At 42.8% G+C, this 20,865-nt stretch overlaps 3 protein-coding genes, 1 long non-coding RNA gene and 2 other non-coding genes across 6 annotated transcripts; 3 read left to right on the top strand and 3 right to left on the bottom strand.

Moving 5' to 3' along the window:
* Positions 1–4,453: 4,453 nt before the first annotated feature.
* On the top strand, positions 4,454–7,152 carry LOC123726736 (chromosomal protein D1). The gene is made up of 2 exons (XM_045694601.1): positions 4,454–4,671; positions 5,516–7,152. Exon 2 carries the CDS (start codon positions 5,599–5,601, stop codon positions 6,553–6,555), a length of 957 nt encoding a protein of 318 aa, XP_045550557.1. The 5' UTR covers positions 4,454–4,671; positions 5,516–5,598; the 3' UTR covers positions 6,556–7,152.
* LOC106570125 (uncharacterized) lies at positions 6,841–17,974 on the bottom strand. Its single transcript, XR_001320618.2, has 2 exons — positions 17,906–17,974; positions 6,841–7,757 (listed from the first exon to the last, which is right to left on the bottom strand). It is a non-coding gene; the product is annotated as an uncharacterized lncRNA (long non-coding RNA).
* trnaa-cgc (transfer RNA alanine (anticodon CGC)) lies at positions 7,472–7,547 on the bottom strand. The gene has a single exon. It is a non-coding gene; the product is annotated as a tRNA-Ala (tRNA).
* LOC106570124 (basic salivary proline-rich protein 4) lies at positions 14,463–17,226 on the top strand. The gene is made up of 2 exons (XM_014142155.2): positions 14,463–14,789; positions 15,602–17,226. Exon 2 carries the CDS (start codon positions 15,685–15,687, stop codon positions 16,660–16,662), a length of 978 nt encoding a protein of 325 aa, XP_013997630.1. The 5' UTR covers positions 14,463–14,789; positions 15,602–15,684; the 3' UTR covers positions 16,663–17,226.
* On the bottom strand, positions 17,553–17,628 carry trnaa-cgc (transfer RNA alanine (anticodon CGC)). Its single transcript has one exon. It is a non-coding gene; the product is annotated as a tRNA-Ala (tRNA).
* Positions 17,773–20,725, top strand: LOC106570123 (chromosomal protein D1). The gene is made up of 2 exons (XM_014142154.2): positions 17,773–18,061; positions 18,904–20,725. Exon 2 carries the CDS (start codon positions 18,987–18,989, stop codon positions 20,067–20,069), a length of 1,083 nt encoding a protein of 360 aa, XP_013997629.2. The 5' UTR covers positions 17,773–18,061; positions 18,904–18,986; the 3' UTR covers positions 20,070–20,725.
* The last annotated feature ends 140 nt before the right edge of the window (positions 20,726–20,865 follow it).

Genomic DNA, 20,865 nt, shown 5'->3' with positions numbered 1-20,865 from the left:
GCTGAGGACTGGGGTAAAGTAATTTTCTCTGATGAATCCCCTTTCCGATTGTTTGGGGCATTCCGGAAAAAAGCTTGTCCGGAGAAGACAAGGTGAGCGCTACCATCAGTCCTGTGTCATGCCAATGTAACAGTTTAGGTTCCGTCCCTCTCTTCGCCCCAACCTGGGCTCGAACCAGGGACCCTTGCACACATCAACAACTGACACCCCACGAAGCATCGTTACCCATCGCGCCACAAAAGCCACGGAAACCCTACTTCAAGTCTCAGAGCGAGTGACGTCACTGATTGAAACGCTATTAGCGCGCACCACCGCTAACTACTAGCCATTTCACATCGGTTACACTCACCGCCCTTTTGACCTCCTCCTTTTTCGCAGCAACCAATGATCCGGGTCAACAGCATCAATGTAACAGTCTAGGTTCCGTCCCTCTCTTCGCCCCAACCCGGGCTCAAACCAGGGACCCTTGCACACATCAACAACTGACACCCACGAAGCATCGTTACCCATCGCGCCACAAAAGCCACGGCCCTTGCAACGCAAGGGGAAACCCTACTTCAAGTCTCAGAGCAAGTGACGTCACTGATTGAAATGCTATTAGCGCGCACCACCGCTAACTAACTAGCCATTTCACATCGGTTACACTCACCCCCCCTTAGCGACACAATCAACTCCGACATGCCCCTAGCTGATGTTTATTCTACGTTGCCAATGGAAGGGGAGACTCCATTTGATTACTGGATCAGACTGAACAGGGCCATAGAGGTGGCAGAGGACTGTTTGAAGAGGCAGAACAAAGGAGCTAGACAATCCATCACGTGTTCTGACTGTCATGTTCATCAAGCACTGTCCGAACCCAGAGCTGTCATTGATATTCATGTGCATACCATTGCATGAGTGGACGGTTGCGGAGGTCCATGGCAGGATGGAGGAGTACCAGAGGAAGTGCAAGGCTCCACGTCCCTTGCGGCTGGCCCCACTAGTCACCACACTGACGCAGGAAGTAAGTAGGCCAGTGTTGGCTGTTGCAAACTGTCCGGACCCCTTGCAGCAGCCCACAACTGACTCATCCGAGGCATTGGATTGGGTGATTGGCATGCTTGAACGGGTCTTGGAGCAGTGGCCACAGCAACCTGTAGGCGGCTATGATAACCGTTTCCAGGGGAGGCCCAGGAGAAGGGAGAACCCGTCTTTGCAATGCAAAGTGTGTGGTGATGCGAATCACAGCACAATGGATCATTGTTATTCTAACCACCTATGCTTCCTCTGTTATGCAGCTGGGCACACACGTCAAGAATGCCCTCGCACTTCATCGGTAACTCCCGTCGCTCCATCAAACAGCAACACGACACAGCGGCAGGAAAACTAGCTGGCCCGCACGGGATGGGGGGAAGTGCTGGTCCTTGTGAGGTGCCCCGATCAGTTAGTGGTGTAGAATTAGAGTCAGTATATTCAAGTGTTTGTGATGAAGTCAAGTCGAACGAAAAAGTCATTATGCAAAATACACAGAGAGTGCTCCACAACGATGAACTCTTCTATACTAGTGTGTTACTGGGGGATGTTATAGAGGTGAGCGCTATGATTGACAGCGGTTCTATGGCATGCACATTGAGCGCAACAGTGGTGCCACGCCTTGAGAAAGCAGGTGTGCTCAAGAGTGGCTCCCTCAGTCCAACTGAAGTGGTGTTGGTTGGCTGCGGGGGGTTGAAGACCAAGCCTGTAGGTGTGTGTGAATTGAATCTGTCTGTTTATGGCAGCAGTGTCTCTGTCCCTGTTCTAGTAGTGGATGGCCAACGTGATGAGCTTATCCTAGGCAACAACATGATTAAACACCTCATCAGGGAGCTGAAGACGACTGGTGACTTCTGGGAGAAGATGTCATCATCTGAACACAATGGAGATGACAAACTGTTCCGTCTGCTGGCTAATGTAGAGAGATGGAAAGGGTCCGAAGTGCCAGAAAGAGTGGGCACAGTAAGGCTGAAGCGGGCGGTCACATTGGAGCCTATGCAGGAACATTTAGTCTGGGGCCGGCTGTGTACGCCTCAAAATGTATCCGCGGGCAGTGCTGTCGTTATTGAGCCTACGAGGGCACGCTCAAGACCAAAAAACATTCTAGTGTGGAGAACAGTAGCGACATTGTGGAGCGATGGCTGGGTCCCTGTCAAAGTTATCAATCCCTCACCAAAGCCAGTAACAGTGAGACGGAATGCCAACATAGCGGACGTTTTTCCTTGCATGGCATTAGAGGACTTTGACACTGACTATATGGATGGGCCCACTGTCAAACCGGTCCCCCTGGTGCAGCAAATGGATGACAATCCAGACTTTGACAATGGTAGTGGAGATAGCTTGACCGTTGACAGTACCGTCAAACCGCACAGAGTGACAAGTGAGGTGTTGCACGAGTTAGGGCTAGGTGACATTGACATTGAGTCCACTCAGTTGTCGCAACAATGTAAGGCCAGGCTAGTTCAGCTTATAGCCCGCTACGAGTCTATCTTCTCCCGGCACAAACTAGATTGCGGGAAGGCTACGGGATATGTCCATCGCATCAATGTAACAGTGTAGGTTCCGTCCCTCTCTTCGCCCCAACCTGGGCTCAAACCAGGGACCCTTGCACACATCAACAACTGACACCCCACGAAGCATCGTTACCCATCGCGCCACAAAAGCCGCGGCCCTTGCAACGCAAGGGGAAACCCTACTTCAAGTCTCAGAGCGAGTGACGTCACTGATTTAAATGCTATTAGCTCGCACCACCGCTAACTACTAGCCATTTCACATCGGTTACACCAACAGTAAAGCATCCTGAGACAATTCATGTGGGGGGTTGCTTCTCAGCCAAGGGAGTGGGCTCACTCACAATTTTGCCTTATAACACAGCCATGAATAAAGAATGGTACCAACACATCCTCTGAGAGCAACTTCTCCCAACCATCCAGGAACAGTTTGGTGACGAACAATTCCTTTTCCAGCATGATGGAGCACCTTGCCATAAGGCAAAAGTGCTAACTAAGTGGCTCGGGGAACAAAACATCGATATTTTGGGTCCATGGCCAGGAAACTCCCCAGACCTTAATCCCATTGAGAACTTGTGGTCAATCCTGAAGAAGCGGGTGGACAAACAAAAACCCACAAATTCTGACATACTCCAAGCATTGATTATGCAACAATGGGCTGCCATCAGTCAGGATGTGGCCCAGAAGTTAATTGACAGCATGCCAGGGCGGATTGCAGAGGTCTTGAAAAAGAAGGGTCAACACTGCAAATATTGACTCTTTGCATCAACTTCATGTAATTGTCAATCGCTCTGGATAAGAGCGTCTGCTAAATGACTAAAATGTAAATGTAAATGTCAATAAAAGCCTTTGACACTTATTGAAATGCTTGTAATTATACTTCAGTATTCCATAGTAACATCTGACAAAAATAATGTATATAGAGACACTGAAGCAGCAAACTTCGTGGAAATTCATATTTGTGTCATTCTCAAAACTTTTGGCCAAGACTGTACATTATGGCATTTCAAAGATGATGGTACAAAACGGTTTGATTTTTCCTTTGTATTATCTTTTACCAGATCTAATGTGTTATATTCTCCTACGTTCCTTTTTAATTTCCACAAACTTCAAAGTGTTTCCTTTCAAATGGTACCAAGAAAATGCATATCCTTGCTTCAGGGCCTGAGCTACAGGTAGTTATATTTGGGTATGTCATTTTAGGCGAAAATTGGAAAAAAAGGGTCCAATCCAAGAGGTGAACAGCTTTCTTATTAGAATAATGTAGAATGGTCCTAATGTACTGCTCGAATTCCTTATAGAAAACACAGAAGAGTGTTTTTTCACCAGTGAATTTACATGAATGAATATGACATTTTTCCATTAGCACAATTAGATTTGAGGTAAAATAGTTTTTCTGTATCCTTTTTATAGTTAAGGAAACCGAGCATCACATTCTCCCCTAAAAAAACAGAAGTCATCAAGAATATGAACAATTATAAAACTATGAATATTTTTCCATAATTTCTTTACATGTAGACAATGCCAAAATAAATGCAAAACTGTTTCTGGATGCTCAACACAAAAAGTACAGTTAATGTCTTTTTGAGTTTCTTCAGGTAGTGATTTGCAGGGTAATACTTATGGACCATTCTGAAAGAGACCTCTTTGACCTTGTTAACAAGCAGGCATTTGTGTGATAATAACCAGACTTTTTCCCAACAGATATTATTGACAAATGTGTTTCAGTAAGTTGTGACATAAGGAATGGATACAATATCCCGTTGAAATAAAGCACGTATAGATCTGTTGTTCTAAGGGAGCAAGGAGAAACACAGTTTTCCTATTGGAGAGTCAACTGGTAGGTCAAGAAAATGAGGTCTGGTTACAACTCTAAACGACATGAGAGTTCCAGATGGAATAGCATAAAAGACTATGGCGAACTCTCTAGGTGTAGCACTAACCACAAGTGTCATCAGTGTCCTGTGAAGGAAGAGGACAACAGATTTTTTATTTCAAGGAACGGAACTAAAAGAAGTGGTCTTAGTAGTAGGGCTTTACAAATCAGCCCACACAACTTCCGTTTGAAATTTACATCGCTAGCTAGCAACAAGGAACAACAAGGAACTTTCATGAGATTAAACGATATCTAACCAAGGATTTTATCAAGGTGAGGCGTATGCTGCGCAGTGTGGTATTTTCATTAAACTAGCTTCGCTAGCAAGCTAACGGCGTGAGCTAGCTAGCTAGCTTGCTATCCATGGCTGTCGCAAGCGTTCGTGCTACTGCTTGATAGCTTTTATTTTATTTAACCATTATTTAACTAGCTAGCTAGTTAGGTGGCTTTGTCACGATAACTATCTAGGTAGCTACCTAGCGAAATAGCTGGCGATTATACGCAGTTAGCAAATTAGCTAGTTTATTTTCAGGTCCATTTAGTTAACTAGTTACTTCTCGAACAGGGTTTCCCAAACTCGGACCTGGGCCCTCCCTCCCCCTGTGTGCACGTTTTTGTTTTTGCGCAAGCACTACCCATTTGATTCATATATCCAATTCATCATCAAACTTTGATTATTTTAATCAGCTATGTAGTGCTTAGGGAAAAAACAAAACGTGCACCCAGGGGTGGGTAGGACAGAGTGTGGGAAACCCTGTCCTAAAAGATTAATATTATGTTTCTTCGAACAGCTGGTAAAGTTAGCTAACTACTACTAACCAAAACAATCACCGATTCAGGATACTAGCTAGCTAGTTTTCAGAATCGCTTCAATGCAGCAACCTTAATTAGGGATGTCATGGAGACGTTCATATCACATTTTGTTAGTATTGTGCACCTTACCATATACATAAATGAAAAATCAGTAAACATAAAATCTGTGTTTAGGCTGTGCATGTTGCAATACATGTTAGCTACACTTTCTCGCGCCCATGTAGGTCACTTTTATGAAGCAATGAAGGGGTGCACAAAGAACATTTGTTTGTTTTGTAACTTTCTCGAGATGTGTGTTTTACAGTGGGAAGCCCTAAGTAGTTCACTAGTCCTCCAAGAAAGTGAGCTGGAAGGAAAGAACGAAGGAGCCAGGTTGCAAGAAAACAGATGAAAGAAGGGGCAACAATGTCTGAAGAAGGGGCAACAATGTCTGAAGAAGGGGCAACAGTGTCGGAAAAAGGACAGATAATTGCCTCTGATACTGGTAGTGATGAGGAGTTAGGTGAAGCCTTGTCTAATGGCAACCCCATACCACCTAAGAGGGGAAAGGGAAGGCCCAAAGGATCAGGCTCTAAGACACCCAAGATACTGAGGGTACTAGACAAGCGGCCACGGGGCAGGCCATGTAAACTGGTTGACCCTAATGCTGTTTCAGCAGAGCCAACTGCACCTCTGAAGCATGGCCGGCCCCAAAATGTTAAACAAACAAAAAAAATTGGTAGACCGAGGAAGAACCCGCTATCAACCGAGGAGGAAGAAGAGAGAAAGAAACTGAAAAGCCAACCTAAGGGATCAAGAGTGTGGAAGCCTCTCGGAAGGCCGCGCATCCACCCCTACATGGATCCCCCAGCCACCTCTGCTGAGCCACGGGCAAGAGGCCGTCCACGCAAGGCAACAATGGGTAGAGGTGCCCACTTACGGAAGAACCCACCTCCAACCTCTAAAGTTTCCAAGCCACCCGTTATAGATGGTTCCCCGCAAAAGAGGGGCTGCCCCTTAGGCTCCGTACAAGCAAACAAAGCCAAGAGAGCAGCAGAGAAGGATAGGTCCAATAGTGCACCCCCAGCCAAACAGGGGTGCACTGTTTCTCCAATAGTAAAGCTTTACCGCTGCACCAATGGTAAAGCAAATGTGTTAGATGAAGCTGCCTTCCAAGCCCAGAGGCGAAGAGGCAGGAGAACGTCTGTGACAGTTGATTATACAACTTGTGATTCAGAGAAGGAGGAAAATGAAGATGCAGAGAGAAATGAGGACGAAGACTTGTCTCCAGTTGAAGAGGAAATAAAATCACACAGTGGTCGTCACAAAGCTAGCAAACCTAGTTATGGTGGCGGCAGCTCATAAAGAAGGTGGGGGTTGTTTCTAAGAGGCGGGGCAGGAAGCCTGGCTCAACCAAAAAGGTTTCTAAAGTAAAAGGAACCTAGGTGGAGCAGACTGAACAAGACAACATACCTTGTTGCCGGGAAACACAAAATATCAGTAGCATCTTGTAGGATGAATGGACATGTTTTTAACATTTTACTAGTGGGATAGCTCTTACCCAACTCTTTAGTTTTCTCAATTAACCTACGTGTCTATTTGCTCTTGCTATTATTTTTTATGCTTTGTGGAAACCATGTCATTTTTTTCCTTCCCCTTCATAGCTTGAATGATGTGAAGACAATTTCATTGACAGTTGTTAATATATTGGTCTGTGCAGACTTATCCCATTTGGATGCTGTTTCTAATTCCATGCTCATCCTTTAGGTCATGATATTCTCATTGAGCTTTTACCGAGATGTTTCTTCATCTCCATCCAAAATGTTACAATGTGGGAAAGATCAGGAATGTATGAATCAATTGTCTATTTACTCATATAGGTAAATAAGAAGCTAAAATGGGTTAAATCAGTGTTTTGTTTCTTGTAATAAATAAATAAATAACATACTTTTAAGACAACAATTATCTCTCCTGAGGGTCTGCAATGTCTTGTAATGTCTTGTAATTTTATTTCCCTTAATTGCCAAAGCTTTGAATGTAACAACTTCTTCCCAGCTATCTTTGTTTCGATACAGATTTTGTTAGTGTCACTGTCATGGCACCCTCTTCCCTATAAAGTGCACTGCTTTGACCAGAGCCTACGGACCCTGGTCAAAAGTAGAGCACTATTACATTTTAGTCATTTAGCAGACGCTCTTATCCAGAGCGACTTACAGTAGTGAATGCATACATTTCATACATTATTTTTTTCTTTTCATACCTTTTTTTTTTCTTTTCGTACTGGTCCCACGTGGGAATCGAACCCACAACCCTGGCATTGCGAACACCATGCTCTACCAACTGAGCCACACGGGACCACTATAAAGGGAATAAGGTGTATTAAATAACTTTGTGTGTGAACAGTTAGTTCTCTGTTTGCCCTGCGAGGTGTTACAGTGAATCCGTATATACTAAGATTGCATTTACCATTTATTCGCTTGACTAATTCAATTGAATAAAAAAGCAGAGAATATATTCAGTGACTTAGTGTTAAATTCTGTTCTGATACCAGATTTGATTGACGCAACCTAACAATTGGTGACCCCGACGTGATCTGGTAGAAGGACTTCGCTGGAACTTGTCCGGCCGATTGGCCATTGCTGTCGTCGGATGGTTTGCCTCACAAATCCTGACCGGTCAACTAAAAAGGTAAGCAGACACCTATTGTGAATAACTAAAGTTCTGCACATTGGCGTTATCCAAATTTATTTGTGAGACACCTGTTTGATGTAAGTTACCAAATTATATAATTGATAACGTTTGAAATAATTAACAATAATAGTAAGATAACAAGAAGTGTGAATTATGGTGGATGCAATTTTGAAACCGATCGGTTGTTGATGATATAACAAGTGAATGTAATGTACTAGGTACAGAGTACCAAGTGTGTGTGTGTGTGTGTTTGGTTAGTCGGCGTACATAACCGGTATGAGTGTGAGTGGATGTAGGTGTAACAGCGATTGAAATGTACTAGGTATTCAATACCAAGTTTGAGTGTGGTTACCAAGTCTGGGACTGGTTACAAGACTGAATGAAGATTGGGAGGTCAACCCAATCATATGAATGAAGTACATTAGATATTAAGTCGGCGTACTAGTATCAAGTGTGAATGATCTACGGATAAAGGTACAGGTCCGGTAAGGCTGTGTTACACTGAGGAAACCACTGAATGACTGAAGTACATTGGGTATTAAGTCGGCGTACTAATACCAAGTTTGAGTGACCTGCGGGTAAATAAGAGGTCGGGGACGGTCGACCTGAGTTATATCATTTAGCGCTGGGGAAATAAAGAATGTTAGAAACGTCCGGTAGGGACGCAAATTAACATTGATAGATAGGTTGTTATGAACGTAAATTAAATATGACCAACCAGGAGACCGAGAGGGTGCTGAAAGCATTGAAGTCAGCACTAGAAACTAATGGGGGTAAAGACGGGAAGGAGTGGAAGAGAAGGGGGGGAAAATTATATAAGGGATGGATAAAAGAAGGTAGTATTAATGCACCCAACGGACTCCCAGTCGACGGGGAGCCCGGTAAAATATTGGAAACGCTAAAACGAAAAACAGACAAAACCTATTCCGAGTGGAAGCAGGAGGGGGAACCGCGTACAGGCACATTTAAAGAAACGATGGAGAAGGCTAAATTAAAAGAGCGCATAGGGTTGGCTATGCTGGAGAAACTAAAGAAGATATGTGGTGAAAAGCGCCCCGGAGATCAACACAGTCCCTCAACCGATAGGCATCACAGGAAGCTAAATTGGAGAGCTAATAGTGTTCCTTCTGTACACCTAGGAGCCACAATATCTTTTAAAGGGGCTGGCACACGTGGAATTTTAAAAGTTTTATTTTCAGAGTTTTAATGAAGTTCTGGGAACCTGGGATATAACATGTGGATAATGTTTGCCGGTTTTCCTTTCATTTGTTTGAGGGTTTTCCTTTAATTTGTCTAATAAAGTAAGAAACACATTTTTGAAAGGGTGGTATGACTTTTGACCTCTATCAGGGCTCCCCCTTGTGGTCTGATCAGCCTCATGGGAGGGCCATTTGGATAGTGAATTTAAGGTAATTTGTAATACTAATTTGAAGGGAATCTGTATTACTGATAATTATGATGGAGTTAAAGTTCTTAGACACAATTGATAATTTGAACCAATGAGAAGACTAAAAGGGCAAAGCCTTAGACTAAGGGTAGGCTTCCTTAAGTCTATTTTCCTAGAACAAGAAGGGTACAATAATTTTCCTTTGTGGAGTAGTTCAGATTAGTCATTTTGATCTGATAATGTTATTTGAATTTCTTTTGACCAGTAGTAGTATTTTTTATACATTATCTAGGTAAGTATTTTCCCTTAGGTAGTCAGCTGTGGTTGTATTCAGTGGAAGAGATTTAACACAACAAGGCTGTGGAATTGATATAATAGTATTATTATATTTTGTTGTTGAATAAGTTTAATAATGGTAGACTTATGTCAAGTATTAGGATATATTCTAAGCCAACGGGACAGGAATATATGACATCTGTAGGTGATCCAGGATCATTGAGGGTATCGAGATAAATTTAAGTAGCTATGGAATAATCTTGATATTAAGACATGTTGATTTTTCTGAAATCCAGAAGTGCAACCAGGGAGACAGTGAGACATTTAGTGAATATTTGGAAACAACCCATTATTGGTACATGGCCTGAGCCATGTATCAATAAAGGGGGAAGGATGGTAGAGCAGTTAGGAAAGAGTGGTGGCCTAGAGGATATTTACTTTAAAAAAAATATCCAGTCCAACATTTGGAAATGGACCTTATTGAACTACTCCGAAGAGAGGGGAAGAAGGGTTGTTTAACAATAATAGATAAGTATAGCAAATGGGTAGAAGCGTTCCCAACTTACTTGGTGGACATGATTATGGTAGCTAGAATATTAGGTCAAGATATTATCCCTAGAGTTGGTTTACTAGGATCTATCTCTTTAAATGATGGATGACATTTTAGCTAATCAGGTTGAACAAATAGAATGCCGGAGTTAGAGATACCAGAACAGGTAGACATAGAAGTTGAAAAAATACTAGCAGAACACATGAGAAGACTGTTTGTTAACCAAACCCGTATGTCCAAGATTTTGTGTCCAACAGGTGAATTACAGGAGAAGGTGATTCACTCAATCCAACCAGGAGACTGGGTGTGGATCCAGTCCCTGAGGAGAAAAGACTGGAAGCAGCCCCATTGGGAAGGCCCATACCAGGTTCTGTTAAACCACTGCCTTTGCCATTAGAAAAACTGAGAGAGTCACTTGGGTCCATGTTATCCACTGCAAGAAGGTATGTACACAACAGAGCACTGCTGATCACACACAGAGTTAGGAGAAGAACCGATACCAACAGGGTCCGGGGGTTACCTCCTTAACGAAGATTCCCTATCCCGACCGTGCATCAATGTGTGTGCTCCTAGAGGTGTGAGTATAGGGCAGTGCCTAGCAGATCGACTAAGGGCAGGAGAGGGTTGGCGGTTTTTGGGAAGAGTAGAGACTCTGAGCTGCATCATAGTCTAATCTTTCTGATACATTCAGATCCACCACCTTCCGGTACTAATCATACGACACTGTTGTCATTTATAAGAATGAAAAGATAAACTATACCATACACTGATGAGTGACGTACAGAATAAGGAATCAAAAAAGATCAAGATGTACAATTTAAGGTAAACATTAAACAATTTCCTGGGGAAGCAGACAACTGTACAGGAATTGGGGTTGGCCAGATTGAAGTACTCAGCCAACCCACCTCGGTTCACCTTAACTCCTGATGAGTACCAGTGTTATAGATACAAGAATGGCACCGAGAACTTAGATGATTTTAATGGCTGAAAGGTGATCGTTAATGTGACTGACTTAGGTTTAGAAGTACAGGAGAAAATTCTGAACCTCACAGCACCTATAACTAACTGATGAAGGGTGGGCTAGTAACAGCAAAGGACACATACGACAGAAATTACCACAAAGGGTGGTTAGGAACTTGCGCCCTGGGGTTATAGGTCCAACCAGTTCAAGTTAGTCATCAGAGGCCAGTTATAGGAGGCTAAAGTAGGCACAGGAGGAGTTTTGACCAGGATGGGAGTAGCTTTGTCTAGATGGATGCTATTGGCATCCTCAGGGAAGTTCCAGATGAATACAAAGCTATGAATCAAATATGTGAAGGCTTTAACACTACATTATTTTGGTGGTTGACAATAAATAAAAATGTGGATTGGATTAATGACATCTTTTATAATCAACAGAGATTCATGAATGAAACCGGGGATGCGGTAAAGAGGTTCTCTGACCAATTATCCGCCACCTCCCTCATGACCTGGTAAAATAGACTGACTCTCGATATGTTATTGGCAAAAGAGGGCGGTGTGGGTAGAATGATTAGGTTCATTGCTGCACGTACATTCCTGATAACACAGCTCATGTTTGGGAAATGGAAAAGTGTTGTAAGAACTGTATTATGGGCTGCTTTCACCTGTATGAGTGTGTTGATATTGTGTGATTGATGAGTATATGCCAAGTATGAAAGGTTTAATCACCAGAACTCTAGAGAGATCGATGACGCAGCAGATGGTGAGAAACGGACCGAGTCCAAGTTCAGACCAGTGGGACGACAAATACCTACCGCCGAGCCTGGTGGAGGATTCATTCAATTAGGAGGAGCCCATGGTAGATGAGACCATCTTTAGAGTTTAGGAAGACTGTTTCTTTAAGTAAAGGTCATAACAAAAATCCTGATCCGAAGTGTTATGATTGGAGATAGGCTTAGAACAGTCATCGATAAATATGTGTTGACAGTATATGCAATTGTTTTCTTTGATGTCCCGAATTAGTTTGATTTTGTGTGAAATTTATGAATCCAATAAAAATAGATGTGTTATAGTGTGTGTGAAATATTTAGCCTATCGGGTGGATTGTAATGGAAATTATATGATTAAAGGTTTGACTAAATGATTTCACTCAGAAACCATATAACCCGTTGAAATGTATTTGAAATTATAAAGGCTATAATAATGGGTTAAAAACTATATTCCAATACTGTGTGTGAGTAAGACACTGTTACCACTTCAAAATGAGCAGGGCGACCTTGGGAAAGGAACAGGGGAAGATGCCTCCCTAAGTCAGGGAGAGTAACAACGGCCTGGGAACGGCTAGTGGGCAGGAGATTAGAAGACAGGTGGCAAGGTTGATAAGGAATGTATGTGTACTGTGGAAAAATACAGCCGCCTAAAGCTGGGTGGAGTTCTTTACTGATGTGTGTGTGTGTGTTAATATAAAAGGATATATTATAACCAACAGAGATTTGTTAACTATACTCGCACTGCACTGACAGGTATGGCTGAGCAACTAGAGGCTACCACTAGAACTGCTAAACAGAATAGACTGGCGCTGGATATGATTTTGGCTAATAATGGCGGGGTGTGTAAAATGTTTGGTGAACAATGCTGTATGTTTATCCCTAACAATACCAGTCCTGACGGGAGCATTTCAAAAGCCCTAGTTGGTTTAGATAAACTATCTGGTGAAATGAAGAGCATGTTGGTTGGGTGAGTGGTTTGGTAAGTATGCTGCACTGGTGGTTACTGGATTTCTGACCCTAATTGTGTTTTTAATTCTGATGTGCTCTGCTGCCTGTATCATGCCTTGTCTGAGAAAGTCTGTTACAGATGTCGTGCATGCTGCTGGTATGATGCCTTTGCTGGAGGCTCAAGAAGGAGATGCAGACACTGAGTCTAACTTTCGGAGGAAAATGGGGTTGGCTACGGATGACCCTTGGTTTGCTATTGGTGAGGTGGTGGAGTGACACCCTAGTGGGTGTCAAAAGGGGGAATCAAAATTCCCTGTTTGTGCTTTTCTGCTTTACAAATCAGTTTTAAATATTGTGAATGTTTGTCTTTCCTAATGTGAGGGTTTGAAGTTCCTGGGTGGCTGGTAGCCAACCTAGTAAAAGTTGGGTGTAGCTGGAAGGACTGAAGGGTTTCTATTATCGTTATTCCTATTAATAAAAGTGTGATTCTTTTTGTTTGTATTGTATTTTAGTGAGTGACACCCTAGTGGGTGTCAAAAGGGGGAATCCTAAATTCTTCTTACTGGGTAATGTTCACACCCAGCAGATGTGAAAAGGGGGATTGTTGGGATATATTTTATTTAACTAGATGTGGTGCATAGCTTGTGAATACATTAATGTTAAACATAACAGGTTTGTATTGTATTAACATAGATTGAGCAACATATAATAGACGTGACTAACTGGAGGGTTGCTGTGCAGCAGGGGTGTAGGCTGAGTTAGACTTGTGACACACACACACACACACACACACTGCCTGGTTTTGAAACTGCTCAAGGACATGTGTACGTGAGGAACTGATAGAGTGGAGAATAACTAGCATAAAAACAGGCACTGTCCTTGGGGTTTGTTGGGTCGCGTCAATTCAAATCTGGTATCAGAACAAAATTGTTAGCACAGAGTAACTTCTGATTTCTTTGTACTTTAATTAATGCAAACACTTGAGTGGTAAGTATGTTGTTCGTATATACTGTAACACTACGCAGGGCAAAACAGAGAAGAGAGCGACACATCCTTTGTTCTCCCTTATATACTCTGACAGAGATAGTTCCTGCTCATTGCTGGCCTGTGAGGGAGAATGAGCATGGTTTAAACTTACTCATCCTATCGGCGTGCAGGTTGGTCCCAACCTCGTGACGCACTTCCTGTTGCCGGGTGTAGTTATTGTCTTTTGCAGTTGACTTATCTTGTGACTGCACAATGCATATTTCCCTTAAAACCCCGACACCCCCCGCATATACATTTCACCCATATTCTGTTATTTGCCGTTATCTTTTAACAAGCTCTTCCAAAACCCTGATTTACAGCATCTGCATTCTTTCCACATGACCCACCATCCCATGAGCCACTTCCTCTCACACAGCAGTATGCTCTTATCATATAGAGTATAAACTTAATATTATAGCATAACTTCTTTGTTATATTATATAGGTTATGCAAACAAATAGTTGGTTAAACCCTAACAGGTTGCTGATTTTTGGGTGAAAAACACGAAGATAAGCTGGAAGACAACTTCACCTGGCAACAGTGACCGCCAAGAGGCTGGGACCAGCCTGTGCGCCTGCGATAGGCTGAGCAAGTCTAAACGACGCTCAGCCTCTTCTCTGACAGGCCCGCTCTGAGCGGGAACTCTGTCAGAGTATTTTTTTTTAAACTGTGTGTGAACAGTTAGTTCTCTGTTTGCCCTGCGAGGTGTTACAGTGAACCCGTATATACGACGATTGCATTTACCATTTATTCGCTTGACTAATTAAATTGAATAAAAAAGCTGAGAATACATTCAGTGACTTAGTGTTAAATTCTGTTCTGATACCAGATTTAATTGACGCAACCTAACAGAACGGAACTAAAAAAAGTGGTCTTAGTAGTAGGGGTTTACAAAACAGCCCCCACAAATTCCGTTTGAAATTTACATCGCTAGCTAACAACAAGGAACTTTCATGAGATTAAACGATATCTAACCAAGGATTTTATCAAGGTGAGGCGTATTCTGCAGTGTGGTATTTTCATTAACTTGCTAGCGAAGCTTGCTATCCATGGCTGTCGCAAGCGTTAGTGCTACTGTTTGCTAGCTTTTATTTAATTTAACCTTTATTTAACTAGCTAGCTAGTTAGGTGGCTTTGTCACGATAACTAGCTGGGTAGCTACCTAGCGAAATAGCTGGCGATGCTACGTAGTTAGCAAATTATCTAGTTTATTTTCAAGTCCATTTAGTTAACTAGTTACTTGTCGAACAGGGTTTCCCAAACTCGGACCTGGGCCCTCCCTCCCCCTGTGTGCACGTTTTTGTTTTTGCGCAAGCACTACCCATTTGATTCATATATCCAATTCATCATCAAACTTTGATTATTTCCATCAGCTATGTAGTGCTTAGGAAAAAAACAAAACGTCCACCCAGGGGTGGGTAGGACAGAGTGTGGGAAACTCTGTCCTAAAAGATTAATATTATGTTTCTTCGAACAGCTGGTAAAGTTAGCTAACTACTACTAACCAAAACAATCACTGATTCAGGATACTAGCTGGCTAGTTTTCAGAATCGCTTCAATGCAGTAACCTTAATTAGGGATGTCATGGAGACGTTCATATCAGATTTTGTTAGTATTGTGCACCTTAGCATATACATAAATGAAAAATCAGTAAACATAAAATCTGTGTTTAGGCTGTGCATGTTGCAATACATGTTAGCTACACTTTCTCGTGCCCATGTAGGTCAGTTTTATGAAGCAATGAAGGGGTGCACAAAGAACATTTGTTTGTTTTGTAACTTTCTCGAGATGTGTGTTTTACAGTGGGAAGCCCTAAGTAGTTCACTAGTCCTCCAAGAAAGTGAGCTGGAAGGAAAGAACGAAGGAGCCAGGTAGCAAGAAAACAGATGATGGAAGGGGCAACAATGTCTGAAGAAAGGGCAACAGTGTCGGAAGAAGAGGCAACAGTGTCGGAAAAAGGACAGATAATTGCCTCTGATACTGGTAGTGATGAGGAGTTAGGTGAAGCCTTGTCTAATGGCAACCCCATACCACCTAAGAGGGGAAAGGGAAGGCCCAAAGGATCAGGCTCTAAGACACCCAAGATACTGAGGGTACTAGACAAGCGGCCACGGGGCAGGCCATGTAAAGTGGTTGACCCTAATGCTGTTTCAGCAGAGCCAACTGCACCTCTGAAGCATGGCCGGCCCCAAAATGTTAAACAAACAAAAAAAATGGGTAGGCCGAGAAAGAACCCGCTATCAACCGAGGAGGAAGAAGAGAGAAAGAAACTGAAAAGCCAACCTAAGGGATCAAGAGTGTGGAAGCCTCTCGGAAGGCCGCGCATCCACCCCTACATGGATCCCCCAGCCACCTCTGCTGAGCCACGGGCAAGAGGCCGTCCACGCAAGGCAACAATGGGTAGAGGTGCCCACTTACGGAAGAACCCACCTCCAACCTCTAAAGTTTCCAAGCCACCCGTTATAGATGGTTCCCCGCAAAAGAGGGGCCGCCCCTTAGGCTCCGTACAAGCAAACAAAGCCAAGAGAGCAGCAGAGAAGGATAGGTCCAATAGTGCACCCCCAGCCAAACAGGGGTGCACTGTTTCTCCAATAGTAAAGCTTTACCGCTGCACCAATGGTAAAGCAAATGTGTTAGATGAAGCTGCCTTCCAAGCCCAGAGGCGAAGAGGCAGGAGAACGTCTGTGAAAGTTGATTATACAACTTGTGAATCAGAGAAGGAGGAAAATGAAGATGCAGAGAGAAATGAGGACGAAGACTTGTCTCCAGTTGAAGAGGAAATAAAACCACACAGTGGTCGTCACAAGGCTAGCAAACCTGGTAAGGTGGCGGCAGCTCATAAAGAAGGTGGGGGTTGTTTCTAAGAGGCGGGGCAGGAAGCCTGGCTCAACCAAAAAGGTTTCTAAAGTAAAAGGAACCTAGGTGGAGCAGACTGAACAAGACAACATACCTTGTTGCCGGGAAACACAAAATATCAGTAGCATCTTGTAGGATGAATGGACATGTTTTTAACATTTTATTAATGGGATAGCTCTTACCCAACTCTTTAGTTTTCTCAATTAACCTACGTGTCTATTTGCTCTTGCTATTATTTTTGATGCTTTGTGGAAACCATGTCATTTTTTCCCCCTCCCCTTCATAGCTTGAATGATGTGAAGACAATTTCATTGACAGTTGTTAATATATTGGTCTGTGCAGACTTTTCCCATTTGGATACGGTTTCTAATTCCATGCGCATCCTTTTGGTCATGATATTCTCATTGAGCTTTTACCGAGATGTTCCTTCATCTCCATCCAAAATGTTACAATGTGGGAAAGATCATGAATGTATGAATCAATTGTCTATTTACTCATATAGGTAAATAAGAAGCTAAAATGGGTTAAATCAGTGTTTTGTTTCTTGTAATAAATAAATAACATACTTTTAATTGTTGTCTTATCTCTCCTGAGGGTCTGCAATTTTCAAAATGCTAATGTCTTGTAATTTTATTTCTCTTAATTGCCAAAGCTTTGAATGTAACAACTTCTTCCCAGCCATCTTTGTTTCGATACAGATTTTGTTAGTGTCACTGTCATGGCACCCACTTCCCTATAAAGTGCACTACTTTGACCAGAGACTACAGACCCTGGTCAAAAGTAGAGCACTATTACATTTTAGTCATTTAGCAGACCCTCGTATCCAGAGCGACTTACAGTAGTGAATGCATACATTTCATACATTTGTTTTTATTTTCATACATTTTTCTTTTCGTACTGGTCCCACGTGGGAATCGAACCCACTACCCTGGCATTGCGAACACCATGCTCTACCAACTGAGCCACACGGGACCACTATAAAGGGAATAAGGTGCCAGAGAAAAGTTATTTTTTAATACTCTGACAGATAGTTCCCGCTCAGAGCGGGCCTGTCAGAGTATTAAAAAATAACTTTGTGTGTGAACAGTTCATTCTCTGTTTGCCCTGCGAGGTGTTACAGTGAACCCGTATATACGAAGATTGAATTTACCATTTATTCGCTTGCCTAATTAAATTGAATAAAAAAGATGAGAATACATTCAGTAACTTAGTGTTAAATTCTGTTCTGATACCAGATTTGATTGACGCAACCTAACAGAACGGAACTAAAAAAAGTGGTCTTAGTAGTAGGGGTTTACAAATCAGCCCCCACAAATTCTGTTTGAAATTTACATCGCTAGCTAGCAACAAGGAACAACAAGGAACTTTCATGAGATTAAACGATATCTAACCAAGGATTTTATCAAGGTGAGGCGTATTCTGCGCAGTGTGGTATTTTCATTAAACTAGCTTCGCTAGCAAGCTAACGGCGTGAGCTAGCTAGCTAGCTTGCTATCCATGGCTGTCGCAAGCGTTCGTGCAACTGCTTGATAGCTTTTATTTTATTTCACCTTTATTTAACTAGCTAGCTAGTTAGGTGGCTTTGTCACTATAACTAGCTAGGTAGCTACCTAGCGAAATAGCTGGCGATGCTACGTAGTTAGCAAATTAGCTAGTTTATTTTCAAGTCCATTTAGTTAACTAGTTACTTGTCGAACAGGGTTTCCCAAACTCGGACCTGGGCAATCCCTCCCCCTGTGTGCACGTTTTTGTATTTGCGCAAGCACTACCCATTTGATTCATATATCCAATTCATCATCAAACTTTGATTATTTCAATCAGCTATGTAGTGCTTAGGAAAAAAACAAAACGTGCACCCAGGGGTGGGTAGGACCGAGTGTGGGAAACCCTGTCCTAAAAGATTAATATTATGTTTCTTCGAACAGCTGGTAAAGTTAGCTAACTACTACTAACCAAAACAATCACTGATTCAGGATACCAGCTAGCTAGATTTCAGAATCGCTTTAATGCAGCAACCTTAATTAGGGATGTCATGGAGACGTTCATATCAGATTTTGTTAGTATTGTGCACCTTACCATATACATAAATGGAAAAATCAGTAAACATAAAATCTGTGTTTAGGCTGTGCATGTTGCAATACATGTTAGCTACACTTTCTCGTGCCAATGTAGGTCAGTTTTATGAAGCAATGAAGGGGTGCACAAAGAACATTTTGTTTTGTAACTTTCTCGAGATGTGTGTTTTACAGTGGGAAGCCGTAAGTAGTTCACTAGTCCTCCAAGAAAGTGAGCTGGAAGGAAAGAACGAAGGAGCCAGGTTGCAAGAAAACAGATGAAAGAAGGGGCAACAATGTCTGAAGAAGGGGCAACAGTGTCTGAAGAAGGGGAAACAGTGTCTGAAGAAGGGGCAACAGTGTCGGATAAAGGGGCAACAGTGTCGGAAAAAGGACAGATAATTGCCTCTGATACTGGTAGTGATGAGGAGTTAGGTGAAGCCTTGTCTAATGGCAACCCCATACCACCTAAGAGGGGAAAGGGAAGGCCCAAAGGATCAGGCTCTAAGACACCCAAGATACTGAGGGTACTAGACAAGCGGCCACGGGGCAGGCCATGTAAACTGGTTGACCCTAATGCTGTTTCAGCAGAGCCAACTGCACCTCTGAAGCATGGCCGGCCCCAAAATGTTAAACAAACAAAAAAAATGGGTAGGCCGAGGAAGAACCCGCTACCAACCGAGGAGGAAGAAGAGAGAAAGAAACTGAAAAGCCAACCTAAGGGATCAAGAGTGTGGAAGCCTCTCGGAACTGCACCTCTGAAGCATGGCCGGCCCCAAAATGTTAAACCCAAAAAAAAAATGGGTAGGCCGAAGAAGAACCCGCTATCAACCGAGGAGGAAGAAGAGAGAAAGAAACTGAAAAGCCAACCTAAGGGATCAAGAGTGTGGAAGCCTCTCGGAAGGCCGCGCATCCACCCCTACATGGATCCCCCAGCCACCTCTGCTGAGCCACGGGCAAGAGGCCGTCCACGCAAGGCAACAATGGGGAGAGGTGCCCACTTACGGAAGAACCCACCTCCAACCTCTAAAGTTTCCAAGCCACCCGTTATAGATGGTTCCCCGCAAAAGAGGGGCCGCCCCTTAGGCTCCGTACAAGCAAACAAAGCCAAGAGAGCAGCAGAGAAGCATAGGTCCAATAGTGCACCCCCAGCCAAACAGGGGTGCACTGTTTCTCCAATAGTAAAGCTTTACCGCTGCACCAATGGTAAAGCAAATGTGTTAGATGAAGCTGCCTTCCAAGCCCAGAGGCGAAGAGGCAGGAGAACATCTGTGAAAGTTGATTATACAACTTGTGATTCAGAGAAGGAGGAAAATGAAGATGCAGAGAGAGATGAGGACGAAGACTTGTGTCCAATTTGAAGAGGAAATAAAACCACACAGTGGTTGTCACAAGGCTAGCAAACCTGGTAAGGTGGCGGCAGCTCATAAAGAAGGTGGGGGTTGTTTCTAAGAGGCGGAGGCAGGAAGCCTGGCTCAACCAAAAAGGTTTCTAAAGTAAAAGGAACCTAGGTGGAGCAGACTGAACAAGACAACATACCTTGTTGCCGGGAAACACAAAATATCAGTAGCATCTTGTAGGATGAATGGACATGTTTTTAACATTTTACTAGTGGGATAGCTCTTACCCAACTCTTTAGTTTTCTCAATTAACCTACGTGTCTATTTGCTCTTGCTATTATTTTTGATGCTTTGTGGAAACCATGTCATTTTTTTTTCTTCCCCTTCATAGCTTGAATGATGTGAAGACAATTTCATTGACAGTTGTTAATATATTGGTCTGTGCAGACTTATCCCATTTGGATACGGTTTCTAATTCCATGCGCATCCTTTTGGTCATGATATTCTCATTGAGCTTTTACCGAGATGTTCCTTCATCTCCATCCAAAATGTTACAATGTGGGAAAGATCATGAATGTATGAATCAATTGTCTATTTACTCATATAGGTAAATAAGAAGCTAAAATGGGTTAAATCAGTGTTTTGTTTCTTGTAATAAATAAATAACATACTTTTAATTGTTGTCTTATCTCTCCTGAGGGTCTGCAATTTTCAAAATGCTAATGTCTTGTAATTTTATTTCTCTTAATTGCCAAAGCTTTGAATGTAACAACTTCTTCCCAGCTATCTTTGTTTCGATACAGATTTTGTTAGTGTC

This window comes from Salmo salar, chromosome ssa14 (assembly GCF_905237065.1).
Source record: "Salmo salar chromosome ssa14, Ssal_v3.1, whole genome shotgun sequence".
Lineage (NCBI taxonomy): Eukaryota > Metazoa > Chordata > Actinopteri > Salmoniformes > Salmonidae > Salmo > Salmo salar.
Note: the sequence above shows the minus strand (reverse complement) of the source record. Positions and strands in the feature narration are given on the sequence as shown.